At 45.7% G+C, this 18,621-nt stretch overlaps 1 protein-coding gene across 1 annotated transcript; it reads left to right on the top strand.

The window, feature by feature from the left end:
* The first annotated feature begins 1,208 nt into the window (after nt 1–1,208).
* On the top strand, nt 1,209–17,083 carry gfra3 (GDNF family receptor alpha 3). Its single transcript, XM_037468211.2, has 8 exons — nt 1,209–2,250; nt 11,599–11,865; nt 11,952–12,044; nt 12,161–12,530; nt 12,914–13,023; nt 13,457–13,591; nt 14,986–15,119; nt 16,800–17,083. Exons 1-8 carry the CDS (start codon nt 2,196–2,198, stop codon nt 17,019–17,021), a joined length of 1,386 nt encoding a protein of 461 aa, XP_037324108.2. The 5' UTR covers nt 1,209–2,195; the 3' UTR covers nt 17,022–17,083.
* The last annotated feature ends 1,538 nt before the right edge of the window (nt 17,084–18,621 follow it).

The raw sequence follows: 18,621 nt of genomic DNA, 5'->3' as shown, positions 1-18,621 counted from the left end.
CTGGCTTCTGGACATCAAATGCAAACACTTCTATTTCGTACTTTTTGCATTAATCTGTATGTTTTTCGACGTTTGATTTCATTTTCATCTTCTTGAGCAACATTCTGTCACGTGTCGGCACCTTTCTTATTTCGTAGTTTATGGTGCGCAACCTGCACTATCGCCCCCACAAGTTCACCTGTTGAAAACTTAAATGTTGTGGTGTTGTTGTTTGACAACAACCAACAAGTTGTATTAATGTTTATCATAGATAGCGACAAGTGCTTCATAATTGCTAGATATCCGATGTATAGTCTCTTCATCCGGTTTAGGTATGACCAAGGTTGTCCAGTAGAGGGCAGCAAGAGACTTAATATCTTTCTCTTTATTTAGATGATGAACATTCCTCCATGGATCCACCGCATTCAGAAGGACGAAACAACCTTACAAAAAACTATTCATTTAATGAGCCGACTGAGAAAGATGATGAAGTGAATCCTCCTGCAGTTGTTTGTTTTACTAAAAGCAGACTATTTAGTCCAGGTTTAGAGAAAGGTTCTCTGGTGCTGCCATGGTTACTGTTGATGAAAATGCATTTTTACACGACTGGCGTTGTTGTCAGTGTTTCTTTGTATGTGCATTTTGATGTCAGTCAAAACACACTCGTGTATTAAATTGCCACTTCAGCGTCGTTGAACGGGGAGTAAAAATGAATCAGTGAGGACACCAGGTCAGCACCATGCACCCTTTGTGCAATGCCTTTGTTTCGCATTATTCTTTAGTGTGAATTGGGTGACTCTAAATAAATGATTCCGACAAAAATCTTGAAAAAGAAATGTTGAGTGACTATTATTTTAAAATAACTGGTTTCAATTAACGTGATTTAATAGAATCATTCGCTGGTAGCTGCAGGCTCAGCCCTCCCGATGGCGATAGAATTCTGTATCGATCGGCTACAAAACCTTCAGAAGGCGCTGGCTCATATGATAAAACCCACACATGTATTTAATTTACACCCTGGGAAAAGATCAATAATGAGGATGGAAGCCACAATCCGGTTTGTTTGGGTAAACAAAATAGAAGGGATACCTCACTCTTAAAGAGTTCCCCAGCTTTCAGTGTTTCTCACATGCGTGTCATCCCCTGTGGACCGACACCTCGCACCCACAGGTCGGCTGCATTGAACAAGTGAAGACTTCACAGTCCCAGTCCTGCTTTAAGCTGATATGAGAGGAAAAGCCTCCCGGTCTGCAGACTTGTCTCACAGAAGAGGGTGAAACAGATTTCCTTTTACATGGAAGCTCACTTCTGAAGGCGCTTGTGGGGAAGAAAAAACAACAAGCCAACACTTGAATATCAAGAGTTAGTGATTTTCATTTTCTTCTTCATCTCTAAATGTAGCTGTTTGGGTAACACATATATTAGTAGATATCATAATATTATAAGTTCAGTGTGATGGTCCATTCCATCAGCCCATCATTCAATGGAGATCTGCTTTTAAAAAAACGCAGCTTTTCAAACCATTAAAAGAAAATGTTATAATGTTAATTATGCTGCGTAGTGAGTGATAAGTCTCTGGCTATGCTACACATATCTAAACCCCCCGGACAAAAAGCTTTTCAATGCAGTTTATAGTACACACACCTCGTGTTGTGCGGGGTGAAGTAATGGCTGAAACAGCCCAGCTGTTCTCCCCCCAGGACACATTCTCACACCCCCGTGGGCTTAAATAGTCCTTGAGAGGGACCAATCACAATGCGCCTTCAGCAGAGATGCGCCATGCAGTCCAAGCGCACTGATCTCCGCCCGGACTGGACAACTGTGGAGCTGCGATGCAGCCACGCGCATTTCCAAATGCGACACACAACTCGTCGGACTGGACCTGACTGCTGATTAGACGCAGATAAACTTTTTGGACGTACGTTTTTGGGGGGAATTCTGCGTCATGCAGAGATCGACTATTGGGATTTGGAAAAAAATAAATGGGACGGCAAAAATCTCGAAAAGAAGTTGAGTCGCTCCAGTTTGCGCGCACGGTTCAGTTTGGCCAACTTTGTGCAGCGGTCCGTCCGATCCGACGCGGTCCGCGCGGGCGCAGCAGCAGCACCAGAGAAGGAGGAGGAGGTGGAGGAGGAGGAGGAGGCTGAATGTGGCAGGAGACGGGTCACTGAGCTGCAGCGAGAAGGTAGCGAGTTTCTCTAGTCCTCAACTCTCCAATGTCACCGGACAGGATGATGATCATCGGACTTCTGCTCAGTGCTTTCTCTTGTGGTAAGCGGCGCGTCTCTCATTTCTACCAGCTGGGTTCCTGTTGGGTGTAGAATCTACGAGGCTCCTTTTTTTTATTGTGTCCGTTAAATGCATAGTGTGGACTCCCTTCGTCTTGTATTCCAGTGTCCAGAAGACGCACGTGTTAGTTCCATTTTCAAGGTTGTTGAATTTAGGAGGAATTATGCTACATATTGTTACCAAGCCTCCTGCCCAGAACTACTAATAATGTTTCCTTATTATTCACATTCTCCACAATTATGCCCAAACAAACCATAAAAGGGTAACACCTGTATATTGGTCTAATATCCTTTTTGTCAACATTCACTCGCAGCTCCTTGCATCAGACAAAGAGAATAAATAACAGAATAAATTGTTTTATTCTTTAAAGAGAACAATGGGACAGAGTAGAGAAAGACTGTGTGTTTAAGCATTGCCAGACATGATTTACTATTCCAGGTTCGAACTTTTGAGAAGCCCCTCAACAAAGCACTAAGAGATTAATGAAATCAGTTACATTGCAGCCTCACATGTTTACATCTGGATGACATCATGGGATCAAGTCTGTTATTTCTGCCTTGGACTCCTTCAAAAAAAAGAGCCGTTCATCTTCCCAAATATTGATTAGAATAGAAATACCTTTACGTGAAAGCATTTGAGCTGCCACATCTGTAAATCGTTGACATTTTACACGTTGTGCATTAGAAGTTTGTCAGACAAAGGTTTTTAAAAAATTCATAACTACATGTTAGCATTAAAATGGATCAGTTTCAGGTGTTGCGCCTTTAAGTCTTTGTCTTTGGTGGAGATGAAATGGGCGATAGAAGGTGATGTTTCACACAGATTCCTCTGCTGCCGCGCGCGAACAAGCCCCTGCAAAATGAGTTATAATCATTAAAGTCAACAACTGTGACTGGCTAGATAAGACAACTCCCAGTGGAGCAAAATCTGTGATATTGATTTGTGTCATTTTGGATCAGAAGGTTTTTTTTTCAATGCCCCAGCAATGTTTATCTGTTTTTCTCATAATTGTAATGTGGTTGTGTATAGTTCACGTTTCCTTATCCATTGGTAACAAATACCAAATGAAACACCTCTAACCCCTCTAACTACAGAGTACAATACAAATCCTGGTTATGTCAGTGGAGGAGGTGCATGCTCATTAGACATTAGTATCGTAAAAGGATGAACGCTATCTTGTGAATGTCAAATCTCTCAGGCACTCAGGTGAGAATCACACCAAGAAAAACAGGTATTTCATTAAGATCAGAGTCATACGTAGGGTGAATTCAGGTATATTGGGACATCAGGTCACTTGGGACAGCTTAAGGAAAAAGCATTTTATGTCTCCTGTGTGCTGTCACCTACGTTATGTCATGTGACTTTAGTCCTAAGCAATGTATTAGCACACCTAACTTTACCATAGCCTTTTCAAGGCAGAAGTAAAATGCTTTTTCTTTATGCTGTCCCAAATTACCCAATAACATCATTGATTTGGTTTTAATTGACATTATTAAAGAATGTTGCAATCAGGAGAACTCCTGTGACTTTATTCGAGTTGTTGCGCTGCTTTATTTCTACATGGCCGTGTCTTTGTTCAGGTGTGTGTCGTATAAATAGTCCCTCTGAAATGTGCTCCATTTCATATGCCACTATATTGAACTTTGAAATACGTCTGTCCTTCGGCAATCTAAACAATGAGTTTCAGAGCTCAGGGCTAACGCGCCTACCGTTTTCTTTTTGCAAGACTGGAACATCCGAAATGTAAGAGGAGAATTGCACCTGCTTGTTGAGATTACAGGTTTTCCAACTCCGGACAAAAAGTCCCATGTCTGCCTCATGACTCATACCAAGAAAACACAAGGTGGAGGTGTGAAAAAACAACAGATTCTATAATTCATGAACTGCCGTTCTGCACGTTATGTATGACTCATTTCACCTAAAACTCAAATGATTCTCTCCTTTAATTGTTTGCGTGCCTTGTTGCAATCATCTGTGTGTTTTTCTTCCACATTAGTTACGTTGAAGTGAGGCATCAGACCAACAATGGGGCCTTACAATACCTTTGTCTGATAAATCCTATGGAAAGCAGGCTATTGTTGAAAGGAATTGAACCCGACATTGACCCTTTGCTCCTGTGAAGACCGTTGTTTGAATCCCAGGACAGACTGCAACTGATGATTGAGTGCTGTTATTTTTCTACGTCGTTTAGTGGAGGCGATGGAGCCGTAACACGGTTGTCTTATATTTTATTAGAGCTCAAATTCCAGCTGGGTAAAGTTGCACAGGATTTATGTGGGCTCACATCCACATGCTCGAGGTGTCTGGAGTGCGTGACGTACACACTGCGTGGCGGATTGAGCGCCCTCGTGCACACAGGTTTATTCAAGCCGTGGGTTCCTTTATCTTACCCGCTGTACCATGGACTCATTTTCTTTCTCTGTGTCTTTCTGCTGAGGCAGTGTCTTTTCGCACTCCGTGCCTGTAATTAAGTTTCATTTAGGACGACAGCAAGATTAAATTGGCCACAAGCCCCGTGGATATATGTATTAACCCCCCCACCCCCCATAAAATACACTTTCTGATGAGCTAATCGTTTCACATTTTGGAAGTTTTACTACATTTAAAATTAAGTTTTACAACTTCCACATCCGAACGAGCGACACCAGATTTCTACAAAACTCTCAGAACCATGAAAGTCAATTTGTGGGACTCATGTGTCATTTGTCATGTGCTCTATATGTGCGCTGCTTCTTGATCGTCACGTGCACACACCAGGCGCCACCGACAGAACCCAGCAGCCTGCTGGCCTCAGACTCCCCAGGCCAACTGGCACATAATAATGTGGGACCGCACAACACGCAGCGAGAGGCAGAAAAGGCCTGAAATATTCACACAGGCCTCCTGGCTGATGCAAGTCTTCTACCTGGAGTACAGAGGAGGGATGTTGCCTTCGTGATGTGGCTGCACAATCCAGCAGCTCAAGGCCTTTTGCCCGCTGCGGACACACTGGAGACGGCTCATTCAGGACAGAAAACACAGTAGTGGGGATGCTCGGACCCGATGGTGTCAGGACACTAAAACATCCTTCATTTTCAAGCTATATGACAAAAACCCTGTTGTGTGTTGTTTGTGAATTGTTGCTATTTGATTGACCTGTCCATATCTCTGCTGTAAGCTATAATAATACTGAGTACTGAGTACGGAGATTGGAGCCACTTTCTGCCTCCTCGAGGAAGCAGCACGATAGATGCAGTGATTTATTGTTTGTCCAAAATGAAGCCATATGTCCAATCAGCTGGTAACAAGCAGCTGGAGACAGTGTTGCAAAACACAAAAGGAACAAAGGATACAATTTGATGGTTAAGAGCTAAGAATAACCGGCGCAAATCCTGGGTGTTTGTGGCCTGGACGTTTATTTGTCGAGTCAACATTTTGCGTTAAAACGCCACTTGTCCTCATTTAATCACCAAGGGGGGAACCGAGGACGGCATATGAGAGAAACAAACATGCAAAGTCAAAATCATTCATTTTTCTGCTTGCAACATTGGCGTTACCATGGTTACCCCCGTTTAGTCGAAGCGGACTTAAGTTTCACAGGCCCATTGTAATCTTGAAACGGGCTTTTTAAAGACAAAATAACTGCAATGAATGATATTAAGATTTCAAGACCTGCTGCTGCTGATAATACAATAGCACAAACGTTTTGTTGAGGCTACTTCTAATTATGATGATGAAAGTTTGGCTGAACTCCAGCTCCCCCCCCCCAAGGTGCTTCTGCCTTCAGTTAAACGAGAAAGACTATCGCGTGGAGAAAAATCCGACTGAAGAGCAGCTAGTTTGCTGCCGCTATTTGCAAAAAGACACGATTGAGACCAAATTGGCTGCGTAATTGCTGCCAATTGAGCCGTATTTACAGCTGTGTTCCTCTGAGGCGCCCGTCTCACCTGCTGTCCCTCCCTTTGCACCCTCCCACCTTCCTGCATTCTCCGCTTCTCCCTTGGTCCGCGCTGAGGTGCAGCGGCGGGGCACCCAACGCGGCTCATCGTCGCTCAAGTGGTTGTGAACGAGGACATTGTTGAGCGCGCTTTAGTGACACTGCCGACGACGTTTCATTCATCAGTGAGCATTTTGCAATGACTTCATTTGCTCCCACTCACCGCTCACAGGGGCCACAGGTTACCCTCTGGACACATTCGGCTCAGTCCCGGTCTATTTGAGGGAGCGCTTTGTCTGCAATGTCAACATGCAGGCGCCTGTGATGTCCAACCAAACGCACGGCCTGATGTTTCAGAAACAGAAAAAAAACACGGATAGATATGTTCAGTGAACCACTGACAGGACGCACCTGGTCACACACACAAAACCTCCACCCGCTGTCAGTCCGCTCTCACAAAGAGCCTTTCGTAGCTCTCTTTCAATGGAAGCAAAAAAATCCTCTGAGAAGTGGAAGAGCCGCAACCCGATTGAAGACAGCCCCGAAGGGACCCGCCCAGTGGTCACGGTGAATCAGGAAAGATGGCACAAACGGGTTTTTTTGTGAGTCCCCATCACTCCCACGTCCTCTCCTGTGGCTCCGCGGCGGTCTGGCTGTCGGTTTTCCCCGCTCTGCCGCCCCCCCCCCCCCCCCCCCCCCGTGACCGCGTCGCGTGATCACTGTCAGGCAGAAATGGATTCCCCCCCGGACACATCCGAACCAGCATTCACGGCAGGTGACAGCTTCTACAAAGAGGTGTCAACTACCGCGCGTTGATTTACGGTTTGTAACCCAGGTGCATTTACAACTTTTTTATATTAATAACCACTGAACCGACTGAGCTGCTCATGACCTCAGCGTGTCTGTGCGGGTTTCCAACAGTTTCCTTCTAAAAGCAAATGACCTTTTAACTTTTCAATTGAGAATTGATCCGTCGGCCCGATCGACAAGACACCACCGATCAAAAAAATATCAAACAGGCCCCATCCAGTGGTTCACTTTTCCCTGTTCTCTGTGCCCTTTGACCCTGGCGAGGGTGACCCGTCTGAGACCTGCTGGACGGGTCACACCAGTGGAACCACAACAGAGCCGACCGATTGCTCCGCATCAGCAAAAGCTTGTGCAAAATGAGGAGCAAAAAAAAAAGAATGTTTTCTTTTTTTTTTTTAATGCCACTTCGCTATCAGTGCGTGTGAAGCTCATCTCCAGCCGTCGGCTGTATGGCTGCTTTGCATCTTCCTCAGCCGCTGTCGCACTGTTAAATGAAATTATAGCTCTAAGGGAAGACGGGGCATGAAGTTGTTCCTTGAAATGGACTTGGTACAGAAGTTTAATCTTGTTTTGTGCTTGACCTGGTTATTGAGTGAGCCTGTACAGTCTGTGTGCGCTTCACTTAAACGTGCCATGTTATTGCTGCCATCAGGGCGCCCCCCCCCCCCCCCCTGAAATGAGGAGAAGGCGGTGGGAGCCGCGAGTGGAAAGATGTGGAATAGTCGCATGAAGTGCGAGAGGCTCGATCGTTTGGGGAAAAAAAAAAATCGGACGCGGAGGATAATGAAATCCGAGAGGCTCATCTGCTTGGAGAAGTTGTTTGTTTGGAAACTTTTTTGCACAATAAACAGCCGCGCAGTTTTTCTGTTCATTTTAAAATGTGCTATAGGATGCTGAAGAGGTCTGAAGAGGATGTAATCTGATAAATCAAACAAAGCTCGGCCGAGGCGGCCCAGGGTGGTGCCCGTAATTCTGCCATGACAAAAGGAAGATGCACAAACTGTTAAGCGTACGGTCGGTGTAACCATTTCAAGGTTAACGTTCAAGCCGATTGGTGGAAAAGTGACAAATCTATCGCTCGGCAGGCTTGACTGCCGACGAGGGCCCACACAAGCTTTAATGTGCACAGCTGTGTCTGTCCCGAGGAACCCCCTTCCGCCCGCCCCCACCAGCTTGTTCCACCACCCATTAGGATTCAATCTAAACCAGGAATCCAAAATATCTAAAACACCCGGACTCAGTGCAGAGAAACGCTAATGGCACAAGATGGCTCAGAGTTATTAATCAAACTGTGGGAAATATAGACATTTACATTTTCAAATGAGATGGAGGGGGGGGGGGGGGGGTTCAATCCCCTATCTCGGTTTATTTTGGAGGTTTATTTTTAGAATTGGACGTCATCTACTACCCGCTGTTGCAAATGTTTCAAAGACCCCTCCTTCATTTGCCATCTGCTCTCTCCAACTTCAAATATATATAAATATATTTACTGAATGCAGTGGCTTAAATCAATATTTTGGCAGGATAATCATTGTTCTGACTCTCTGACTGAGATTTTCACACCAATGAGGATAACATGATGTACATTAAAGCTCAATTTCTTTCCTTGATTCATTGATGTTTGTTTGTTACGGTGATTGCCGCCATAATCCATGGCCGTTCTTTTGAGTGGAACATCGACGTGCTCGTTCACTTCTACACAGTCGACTCGGGAATCCCACTGGTTTGACTACAGGGAAGATGAATTAACACAAGAAGTAACAAGCGGCGGAAACCCGTGGGCACGTTCCTCCGGTCTCACACCGTCTCTCCGTTTTTGTCGCTTTCCTCCTTCCCCCCCCCCCCGCGCCGTCTGCCGTGAACACGTCTCGCGTTAGTCTCCCGTCACGCAGAGTGAGGCCTTCGCTAACTGTGTTGCAAAAGGAATGGAAGCGAAATCTGGTCCAATCATTTCACCCCCCCTGAATGCCGTTGTGTGTGGTTTGCCGGCCTTCATCAGCTTCGCCTCACTGATTCTATTAATCTCCCCGGTGAGGAATCAATAGGGCGGAGTATGGCGTACGCATTGCACTGATCCATTTCTCTTCTCTCCCGCTTTCCTTAAACACAGAGGAACCAAGGATTCCCTTAACCCAGACTTTTACTTTGTTCAAGATTGATTAAGTTGTTTCATCTCTCTGCCGCTTGATAATCATCACGACGTTTAAATCATCTTGAAGTTCTTCAAACATTTTCAACCCGTCCGCTCGTACAGAGCGGCTCTGCACTCTATAAAGATCTGGTTTTATGATTGGGTGGTGGTGTGTTTGGCTCACAAAAGACAAGCTCTCGGGTACTAAAAGAGTCTCCATCAATGGTAGGAGAGGGAATAATGAACAAGCCTTTTACCACCCAGACCGGTTACATACAGCTATGAACATGGCAAAAGTTATTATTCACCACTATAATTATCAAAGTCTCATAACGAATAGGTGGGCGTTGCATACCTTGGGGGTCTGTGAACATGACTTATTGCCTCGTGCGTTGGTCGCTCTTTTTCTCCCCCCCCCCCCACCCACCCACCCCTCCCTCCGGAGTCCCCGCAGGAGCCTTGGCAGGTTTCCTGAAGCGTTCGGCGAAGCGTGGCCTCTGTTCACGATATGTCCCGTGCCAAAGTGAGACACGGACCTCATGCGGCGTCTGAGATTGCGAGACATGCCGCAGCGGAATTGGATTGCCGCCACGCTTTGTGTCGCCAGTCAGCAGGAGTTTAATCAACGTGTGTGACCAATCCAACGTGTGCGTGTGTGTGATGTGTATGTTAATGTGCCCGAAGCGTTCGACCACGTGAAACAGGTGCAGAAGTCACAAGACACCTCTGTTCATTTTTAGAATATTGCATTTTCTTTTGCAGTTTACAACACAATATTGGACATCAGCCAGATAGAGCTGAAAGAACAACAAATTGCCAATTCAAACGATTTTCCTTATTTTTTTTCAGAATCACAGTGCAATTTGTCAGCAATTTGTCAGATTTGAGAAATTAGTTTTCACAAAGGCTTTGTGCTTTTTTCTCGTCTCCCTCAAGCTTCCTGTGGCCTTTCAGCGTTGCGTTTCTAATGCACCAACAGTCAGTGTTAGGACATTATTCACCCTTTTTCACTTTTTCTAGAGAGAACATTACCAATCACAACACTAAAAATGCTTAATCACTGTGGACTAACAGGTTTGTTTTTCTGCTGAACGGACATGTGTTTGTTTATATCCAACCAATTTGTTCTTAATGACCCTTGTATAAGTTAATGCTTCCTTTTAAATACTTATACTGCTGATTAATTCCTTCAAGGGGAGAAAAACGTCCCCGTAGTGGACATTTGAGTTGAGTCACTGGCTCAATGTGATATCCAGAGAGAGTCTCTGTTGAAAGGGAAAATGAAAGCATAAGCATGTTTGCTGGGAAATACATTACTTGTCATTTAGCTGACAAGCGACTTACAATAAGTGCATTTCAACCATAATACAGAAGAACAAGAAACAACATTAAGTTAAATTTCATTAAATTAGCCGATTTACAACTTACAAAAGGGCCCTTATAAGTCAAATTGAAGTGCTACAATTTGTTAGTGTTTTTAGTCAAGGTTTAGCTTGAAGAGGTGTGTCTTTAGTTTGCGGCGGTGATGGCGATTGTGTCTCACACTGGTGAAAAGCTTGTTCCAAGGGAGGTGGCAGAAGGTTTGGACCCCAGCAGTGCTTTTTGACAACAAATCCAGCACAAGCTCTTAAGAAGCCAAATGTGTCACTTGTAAAATGTCCAAGTAACGCCAGGAAGTACTCCAGTGCCAATGCAGGTACATTTTAAGGCAAGTCTTTGTTTCATTTCAAAGCCTTTCAAAGCCCAACGTTCCATTTTTCTTTCTTGCATCAACACGCCTGACACACATGATTTTTATAAACGTCAGTAGGCCAATTTGCAGAGTCATCATATTTGACCTCTATGGAAATACAGACAACAAAGGGCTGGACTAACATTAGTCCCCAGACAAAATTTCCAAAATGTATGGTTGTATTTGTTCAGCTCATAGATCCAGCAGCAGTGTGGCACATGTTAAAAAAGGGGATGCTAAGACTTGGCAGCACAACGCGAGCATTTGGAGAATTTTTAAAAGCTTTGATTGCCATTTGACCTTCATCAGTGCTACCGTCGGGACACATTTTGCATTAATGTAAAGGCAAAGGTGAATTGTAAGACTGCATATGAAATAAAAATATCATAAGAGAATTTAACTAGGAGTCCCTATGAGAAAATGATGAAACAATTATAAAAGAATTACTAGCATAATGTAACCCTTTAGTGTTAAAATGTCCAAGAGACTCCTGTTATTTTTATGAGAAACATTGAGGTTTCGCCCACGTTGCTACTCTATTACACTTGTGTGCTTTTATAATTTAATCCTCTCCCTTGGATAATACAGGAAGCTGCAGCGCAGCGATGGGTCCATGGAGTGCACTCACCTTGCCCTGTTGTCTTAATCACAGCCCATTTAGCGCACCGACTGATGCTGGACTGCACACTGCTGCAAACGTTGAGCGCCGCCACTGACGCCATGTCAACATCTCCTCAACAGGGAGCGAGCCGCTCTCCGCCTCCTTGGACTGTCTGGTGGCGGAGCAGAGCTGCGTCCAGGAGCAGTCCTGCACGGCGCTCTACCGGCTGCTGGAGTACTGCGCGGCCGAGGAGGCCGTGTCGCCCCTCGGCCGAGACGCCCGCACCGAGTGCCTGGAGGCGCGGAGCTCCTTGCAGCAGTACCGCCCCCTCCAAGTCTGCAAATGCCAGCGCGGCTCTCGCAGAGAGGAACACTGCCTCAGGGTGTACTGGACTGTGAGATTTGCAGGTGGGTTCGAGCGCCGTATGCCAGCTACGTGCTTGGATTCTCAGCCCAGAGAAACCCCACGTTGACGCGGCCACTTCTGTTTTCAGCGTACGACGAGTACGACGTCTCTCCGTACGAAGAGCTGGAGTTGAACCTGGCGAGAACTATTGAGATGTCACGGATGGCCTCCATCATGTCAGGTACTGCTCTGATTGCACAATTGGTGACACCCACATCGCGGGGGCGGGTCGAGATTGGCGTCCTCTGACGCGTTTTTACTGCTTTTTTTTGCCCCCCCCTCTCCGACGACCTCCAGCTTCCTCTCTATCCGCGGGCGGCCAAAACCAGTGTCTGAAGGCGGCGCAGGACTGCGGCCTGTACGAGAAATGCGGCTCCCTGCGCTCGGAGTACGTCGTCGCCTGCACCAAGCGCTCGACGGCGTCCGACGGCGCGTGCAACCGGCAGAAGTGCCACAGGGCCCTGCGGCGCTTCCTGGAGCGCGTGCCGGAGGAGTACAGCTTCGGCCTGCTCTTCTGCCCCTGCTCTGACCCGCTGTGTGGCGAGCGCCGGAGGAAAACCATCGTCCCGTCGTGCTCCTACGAGGAGAACGGGAGAGGGGAGGAGAGAGTGGGCAAGCCCAACTGCCTCAGCCTGCAGAACTACTGCTCCAGAGACGAGCTGTGTAGGTGAGGCAGGGCGGGACGTTGAAGCGACCTTAGTCGGGTCGGTGTTGCCCCTGTGAACGTGTTTCTTTTGGCCATAACTCAATAGAATAAATGACCAGGTGAGGACGATTTGGACGGACCTGGATGTAAACTGCTTTGTGCACGATTCTAGCGACATCATGTTTCCAAAGAGAAGTGGTTATTGTGTTATTAATCTATAATAACACCATGGCAACCCAAGTACGCGACTGCTACTACCATTGAACTATTTCTCAGTTTAGTTTTCTTGTACTTGTACACTATTTCGTTGTTTGTGTGTGTGTGTTTTTTTTTTCAGCTTGGCTCCGATTCCCAGAATAAAATGCTTAAATTGTTGGATGTGTGTGTGTGTGTGCGTGTTTCAGATCCAGGTTTGCTGATTTCCAACACAACTGCCAGCCCTCCCCTCTGTCTGCTTCTGGCTGTGTGCGAGACAGCAGAGCCATGTGCCTGAAAGCCTACGCTGGACTCATAGGTGAGAGGGAAAAAAAACACATTTCAAAGGGTAGAAGAGGCTGAAAGAGGGAATAGTTTTTAAAAATATTCACCCAAAGCTGCTTCCAAAGACTTTGTCTAACAGGGAAATTTTACTTATATTATATTCCCTTTGTTGCAGAAAAAGAACTCTACATGGGTTTATAAAGGTTCAAATGTAAAAGCCGCTGCTCTTTTGATCCAGTCGGCCTCATTTTTGTGTATTTAAAAAACATGCATTTCCAGCATCTCCACAAAATGATCCAGGTTATATTATTTCATTCCGTTTTTCACTATTTTGTGACATCGCTCCCCCCCCCGGGGCACTAATATTGTTATTAGACGGCATGTTACCTAAAAATGAAAAACCTCCGCCGGAGGGATACGTTCAAAGTTTGAAAAGTGTCTCCTTTTTGTCCTCCTTCTTCACCCAGGCACCATCATGACTCCCAACTACGTGAGCAACAGCAGCACAGACGTGTCTCAGTGGTGCACGTGTGACGGCAGCGGCAACGAATGGCACGGCTGTCAGCGCATCCTGCACCTGTTCAGCAGCAACACATGCCTGCGTGAGTAGAACGTCGCCATGGTTACGGCATGATGAGTACAACACACATGCGGGGCGGCGTGTTCGTAGTGCAAAAAAACCAACAACAACAAAGAAGTAATGAAAGAGTTTCCTAGATGATATGTGCAGCTTGCAGGATAGAAACTGCGTGCGACCATGTCGATTGTCGAGTGTGTTTCAAGCTAGAATTATTTAATTTCCCTTTGAACCACAGCAAAGATAATTGCACCTCTTGTTTCATCTTGCTGTTTTTAATCTGCAGTGAAATGAACCAAAAAATACTGTGTAGTTGAGTTCAGGAGGTCTATTGGATTTAAAAGTAATATGTATATTTTTTGTTATTTTATTATTGCATGAAACCTGCCCTACAAGACACTATGAATTCACAAGGATTCAAAAAGACAGAAAAAAAGTCCCAAAATATATCATTTACATCTTTCACAGTACATTATTATCTTTTGCGAAACTCATAAATCCTCACTAAAAATGTATTATGAGCTGCAATATTATTGTCTTTTAAATATGGTAAAGATAATGCCAAATTATAATTCTCACATGAATGTTGGTCAGTTCAGTAACGTTCTAACTGAAAGAATCCATCTGAGTACTTAGGAACAGTTGATTATTCTTTCAACTTAATCCAGTAATTTGAAGTCAAATATTTCCTAACTGAAATCATCTATAATTACTGTCAGTTCTTCCTGTGTCAAGAAACCTTTTAGATTCTATTCTGAGTATAAACTAAATAAATATGTAGATCCTGCTCAAATTGAGCATCATTTAATGTGCATTAATGCAGAATTCAAACGAGGTCGGTCATAATTGACTCTTGAGAGCGCAAAGCATTGAACCATATTGTTTTCCTTTTACCTATGAAAAGGTAAAATGTCAAGTGACATTCTTCGTTGTGTTTAATTGGCTGCTAAATGTGAAAGCGATTTCCAAGCATTTTGTATGTTGAGACTAAAGGTCTTAAGGAGGACTAAAGGAATCTCAGTGGAGAGGATGTAAACCCCTCCAAACTGACCCCTTATCAAATCAGCATTACCACAGGTATAACCATCCACCAACCAACCAAATTGAATGGAAATCCTTCCAGTAGTTATCGAGATAAATCATTCTGAGCCAAAGTAATGGGGGCGGGGCCAACCCCCCCCCCCCCCCCCCCCTAAAAACCACCATCCCGAGGGACATGACCCTCGAGTGGCTTCGCACTTTACAAGTAATCTCCCAATCAATAATTTCAAACGTACTTTGCCCGATCATGCAGAACAACACCCGATTCGGTGCCTCTGAAAGCTTTTTGAAAGTCACTTGTAACGTGCCGCCGATGCTTGGAGGAGGAAAAGCGCTGCGAACGTCTTGAAGATGGGCCCCTTGCTGATTGTGTTTCAGGCAGTGGCATCAGCTCCATGGGGATCCCGGCACCTCCTCCCGTGGAAAACACCCCCGCCGCGCCGGCTTCCCAGCCCTCCCCGCGCGTCTACCAGGAGCGGGTTCGCGTTAACACTCTGCCTGAATTCGACAGTGTAAGCGCCCCTCTACTTCCTTGCCGTCTCACCATATGCCGCCGTCGGGGCGCTCCGCTACGAGCCCCGAATCGAAACAGTTGACTGAGTATCAGGTGGTAACACATAAGTAGCAGCAGCAGTCTGTCGGGCGCAGCGGCTCCCTCCTCCCTCCTCCCTCCTCCCTCCTCCCTCCTCCCTCCTCCTTCCTCCCTCCTCCCTCCTCCATCGCTCAACCCTCTGGTTGTGGCTGCGGACTAGCCGGAGGTGTTTGTAGTATCGGTCCTTACTGTTAATATTCATGAATGCACCCCCAGTCTGCTCCATATTCTCACCATTGTAATCCTCCTCAATCCGCATTTCCTTCGCCCTGCTCTCCCTGTGCCTCGCTCCCCTTTCAGCACTGACACCCTGCCACCGGCTGCGTGTTGCACATCCAGAAATGCACATTACTAAAGGATGATGCATTTTCAGCCTTTTTGTGTAACACTGAACACTGAAGTTGAGATTATGCAAAAAAAAGGGAATGAATATTATAATGCATGACTTTTCTCCTACGTGATTTCATTGCATTTCATTTGAATTGAGAAACAAACACTATGTTAATTGCCTGATACTGTAAAACGTGAGGACCTGAGAATAGTTACTGAAAGAGGAATTGTTATGCTGGAAGAGTCTCAGAAGGTAGAAACAACAAGTGTTCTCCTCAAAGTGTTGAATCAATAAAAAAAGATTTCAAGATCAGAGAGAAATGCTCAGTGTGTTTTCAGTCCATCACCACGCCGTCCTCCCTGTCTGCGTTCAAGTGGAGGCCTCACAGCGCCGGGGCTACTTTTCAAAGCAGTTATTAGAATAAAATGTCGACTATAAAACCCTTCAGCAGTGGGACGTTGATCCATCAAAGTGCAGATCCTGAAGAAAAAAGGAAACACTCCAATAAAATCTGTGCTCCGTTATATAAATAATGAACTTAAAACTTTACATTATCCCACTATTTACACTATTCACACCTTTAAACCAAAAAACAGCGTGAGAGTTAAAGAGCAACTGCTGTTTTCTGCAATAATCTAATTTTCACGGAAGTGTAAGTAATTTATATAGAAGGCATCCCTAAAAGTGGTTCTCACAACCTCATTACCTAGAAGTGGTTTTGAAACTACTGATCATAATGCCTGTTTTGTAGGATTGTGGGTATAACGTAATGTTTTGCAGGTCAACAAGTAGTCAGTTTGTTTCTTATTGCGGCGGACCGTAGACATCGGTAGGATTTCTAGAGCCACAATGAAACGTGCTTTGATAAATCAGGCTCACTGCATGATACTACTGTATATTGGAAATGTAAGTAAGACCTCAGATTGGTTTGGAGATATTAACATCACTCACTTTTATTAACTGGGGGCCTGAAGGTCATTAATAAACACTTGATCCTTTTTATTTGGCACAAATACACACAAATGCTGAGGGTGAACACGACGAAATCAACGCCTGGAAAACATGATTCAAAACAAACTTAGTTGGTCATCAAAGTGCTCAATCAGCACACGTTTCTTTTGCCGGTGGGTCAGCTTTTTTTAAAACTCTTAACATAAAAGCTCTCCTGGTTGTTTGAGTATTTATGCGTTCATTTGGACGTCCTTGCCTCCACGCGCCACCACTTCTGTTAATTGGAAGAATCGCTCTTTTCCTCCTCTTCTTTTGCAGATGGAGGACGACGATGAAGAGGAGCGGGAGGAGGAGGAGGAGGAGGAGGAGGAGGAGGAAGGGGAGGAATTCGACATCATCCCTGCGTATTCGGAGAAGAACTCTAACACTGAATCGGGGGCCAGGGGGAGCAGACACGGAGCAGGTGTCCCAGCAGTAGCCGTGTTAACGTCACTGCTGCTGCCTACGCTCGTCCTGGACCGGGATTACTGGAGCTACTGAAGCCTCCGTCTCATTCTCCGCTCACCGCTTTTCCTTTATCATTTTTTAACCCCCCCCCCCCCCTCTCCCTTCCTCCCCCCCCCCCCCCCCCCCCCCCCAACTTTGTGTTATAATTCTGCTTCTGATATCGCCGCCTCCCCGAGAGTGAAACGGTATCAGCAGTCCTGCAGTATCCGCCGCGTCTTTGCTCGAGTCCTCCCCCACCGAAGCCAAGGCTCCAACGTCAGCAGATGCACAGAGTGCACTTGTGAATTTAGAAACGCCGTCTGGGCAAATACTGTATGTGGAGCCTGCTTTTGCACTCAAAGTACCCCCCCCACCCCCTCCCCACCCCTCTTTTAACAAGAAGCACATCGCCCAAGGCCACTTCCACTATACACACTCCCAAAAGCCGAAAGCAGTCTGCTCCACTGCAAACCGGGCCGGGGCACGGCTCCTGAATTCTATTTCATGACTCGTGTCACATCCGTTCTTTTTTTTCTGGTGTGTGTGTGTGTGTGTGTTGGCCCCCGTTGGCTCTTCCTCTTCATACTATATGGGTGGGTGAGATTATCCACTTTACCACAAGCTACTAAGAAACGGCACCGCACTTGAACTGATTTGTGCCATTGAAGAAGAAAGGCGGGTTTTTTAACAGGCGAGTCTTTTAAAAAGAGATGAGATGACAACCCAGTGTGTTGTCACACTTTGTGCGAGGCGCCTTGCGCCTCCTTCCCACTTTGTGCGCCAAAAAAAAAGCAGAGTGCAACAGTCGTTTCTGCTCTGCTTCTTTTGTTAACATGCCACTTAGTATTATTCCTGCCAGGCTGAGTGACTGAGAATTCAACCATGGACAAAAGTAATGAGATCAAATTCTATTGTAGAAATGACGAGCGGGAAGAAAAAAGAAGAAGAAAAAAAAGCAACGTGAGCAATTACAGCACAATTCAAATAGCTCAGCATGCAGGGAAAAGTCTGGCGTGGGGCTCAGGGGAGGAAATAGCCAATTTACCGCTGTCATACCCTCTCGCTTTCTTTCCCTGTCCTTAGGAGGTGTGTTTTAGTGCTCCTTCGCTCATCCTATGCTTCAGATGTTGTGGGAGCGAGATGCGCTGAAAAGTGATGGACACCGGAGGAACATTGAGCCATTCTCTGCCTGAAATAGCTCCTGCAGATGTTAATGATTTCCCTTTTATCACCACGGCTCATTTTCTTGTGAAAATTATGCAGCCGCAGGGATGTAGGTGAAGAAAAAGTGTAGTGAAGTTCTTGTAGAGGAATGAACTCATTTAATTTTGAGGATTAGTTTCAACAGATAATCCGTCCCGAGCTCTGAAAGGAAAAGTTTCTCACATCGCTTCATGCAGTCCCTCGTGACACACACACCGCTGTGTGTGTGTGTGTGTGTGTGTGTGTGCACCTCTGTGTCCGTCCAGAGCTAATTCTGACAAACCTTTCACAATATACTGGGTGCTCATTTTACAGCTGCCTGTCCATTATCGAAATGGGTTGTTTAGATGAACCCCTCCTTGATTGATTGCCCGCTCTTTCCTTATTCTTAACTGGCCCCCGGGCCTGTAGGGGCCCACAAGTGATCACACGCTTGAGTGCGTATAGCCTC

The sequence above is a fragment of the Pungitius pungitius genome, chromosome 16, assembly GCF_949316345.1.
Source record: "Pungitius pungitius chromosome 16, fPunPun2.1, whole genome shotgun sequence".
Lineage (NCBI taxonomy): Eukaryota > Metazoa > Chordata > Actinopteri > Perciformes > Gasterosteidae > Pungitius > Pungitius pungitius.
Note: the sequence above shows the minus strand (reverse complement) of the source record. Positions and strands in the feature narration are given on the sequence as shown.

Coding starts and splice junctions, on each gene's coding strand:
- gfra3 (XM_037468211.2), top strand. CDS start 2,196: ATGTCACCGGACAGGATGATGATCATCGGACTTCTGCTCAGTGCTTTC. Junction 12,531..12,913: donor TCCAGAGACGAGCTGTGTAG/GTGAGGCAGGGC, acceptor TGCGTGTTTCAG/ATCCAGGTTTGCTGATTTCC. Junction 13,024..13,456: donor AGCCTACGCTGGACTCATAG/GTGAGAGGGAAA, acceptor TTCTTCACCCAG/GCACCATCATGACTCCCAAC.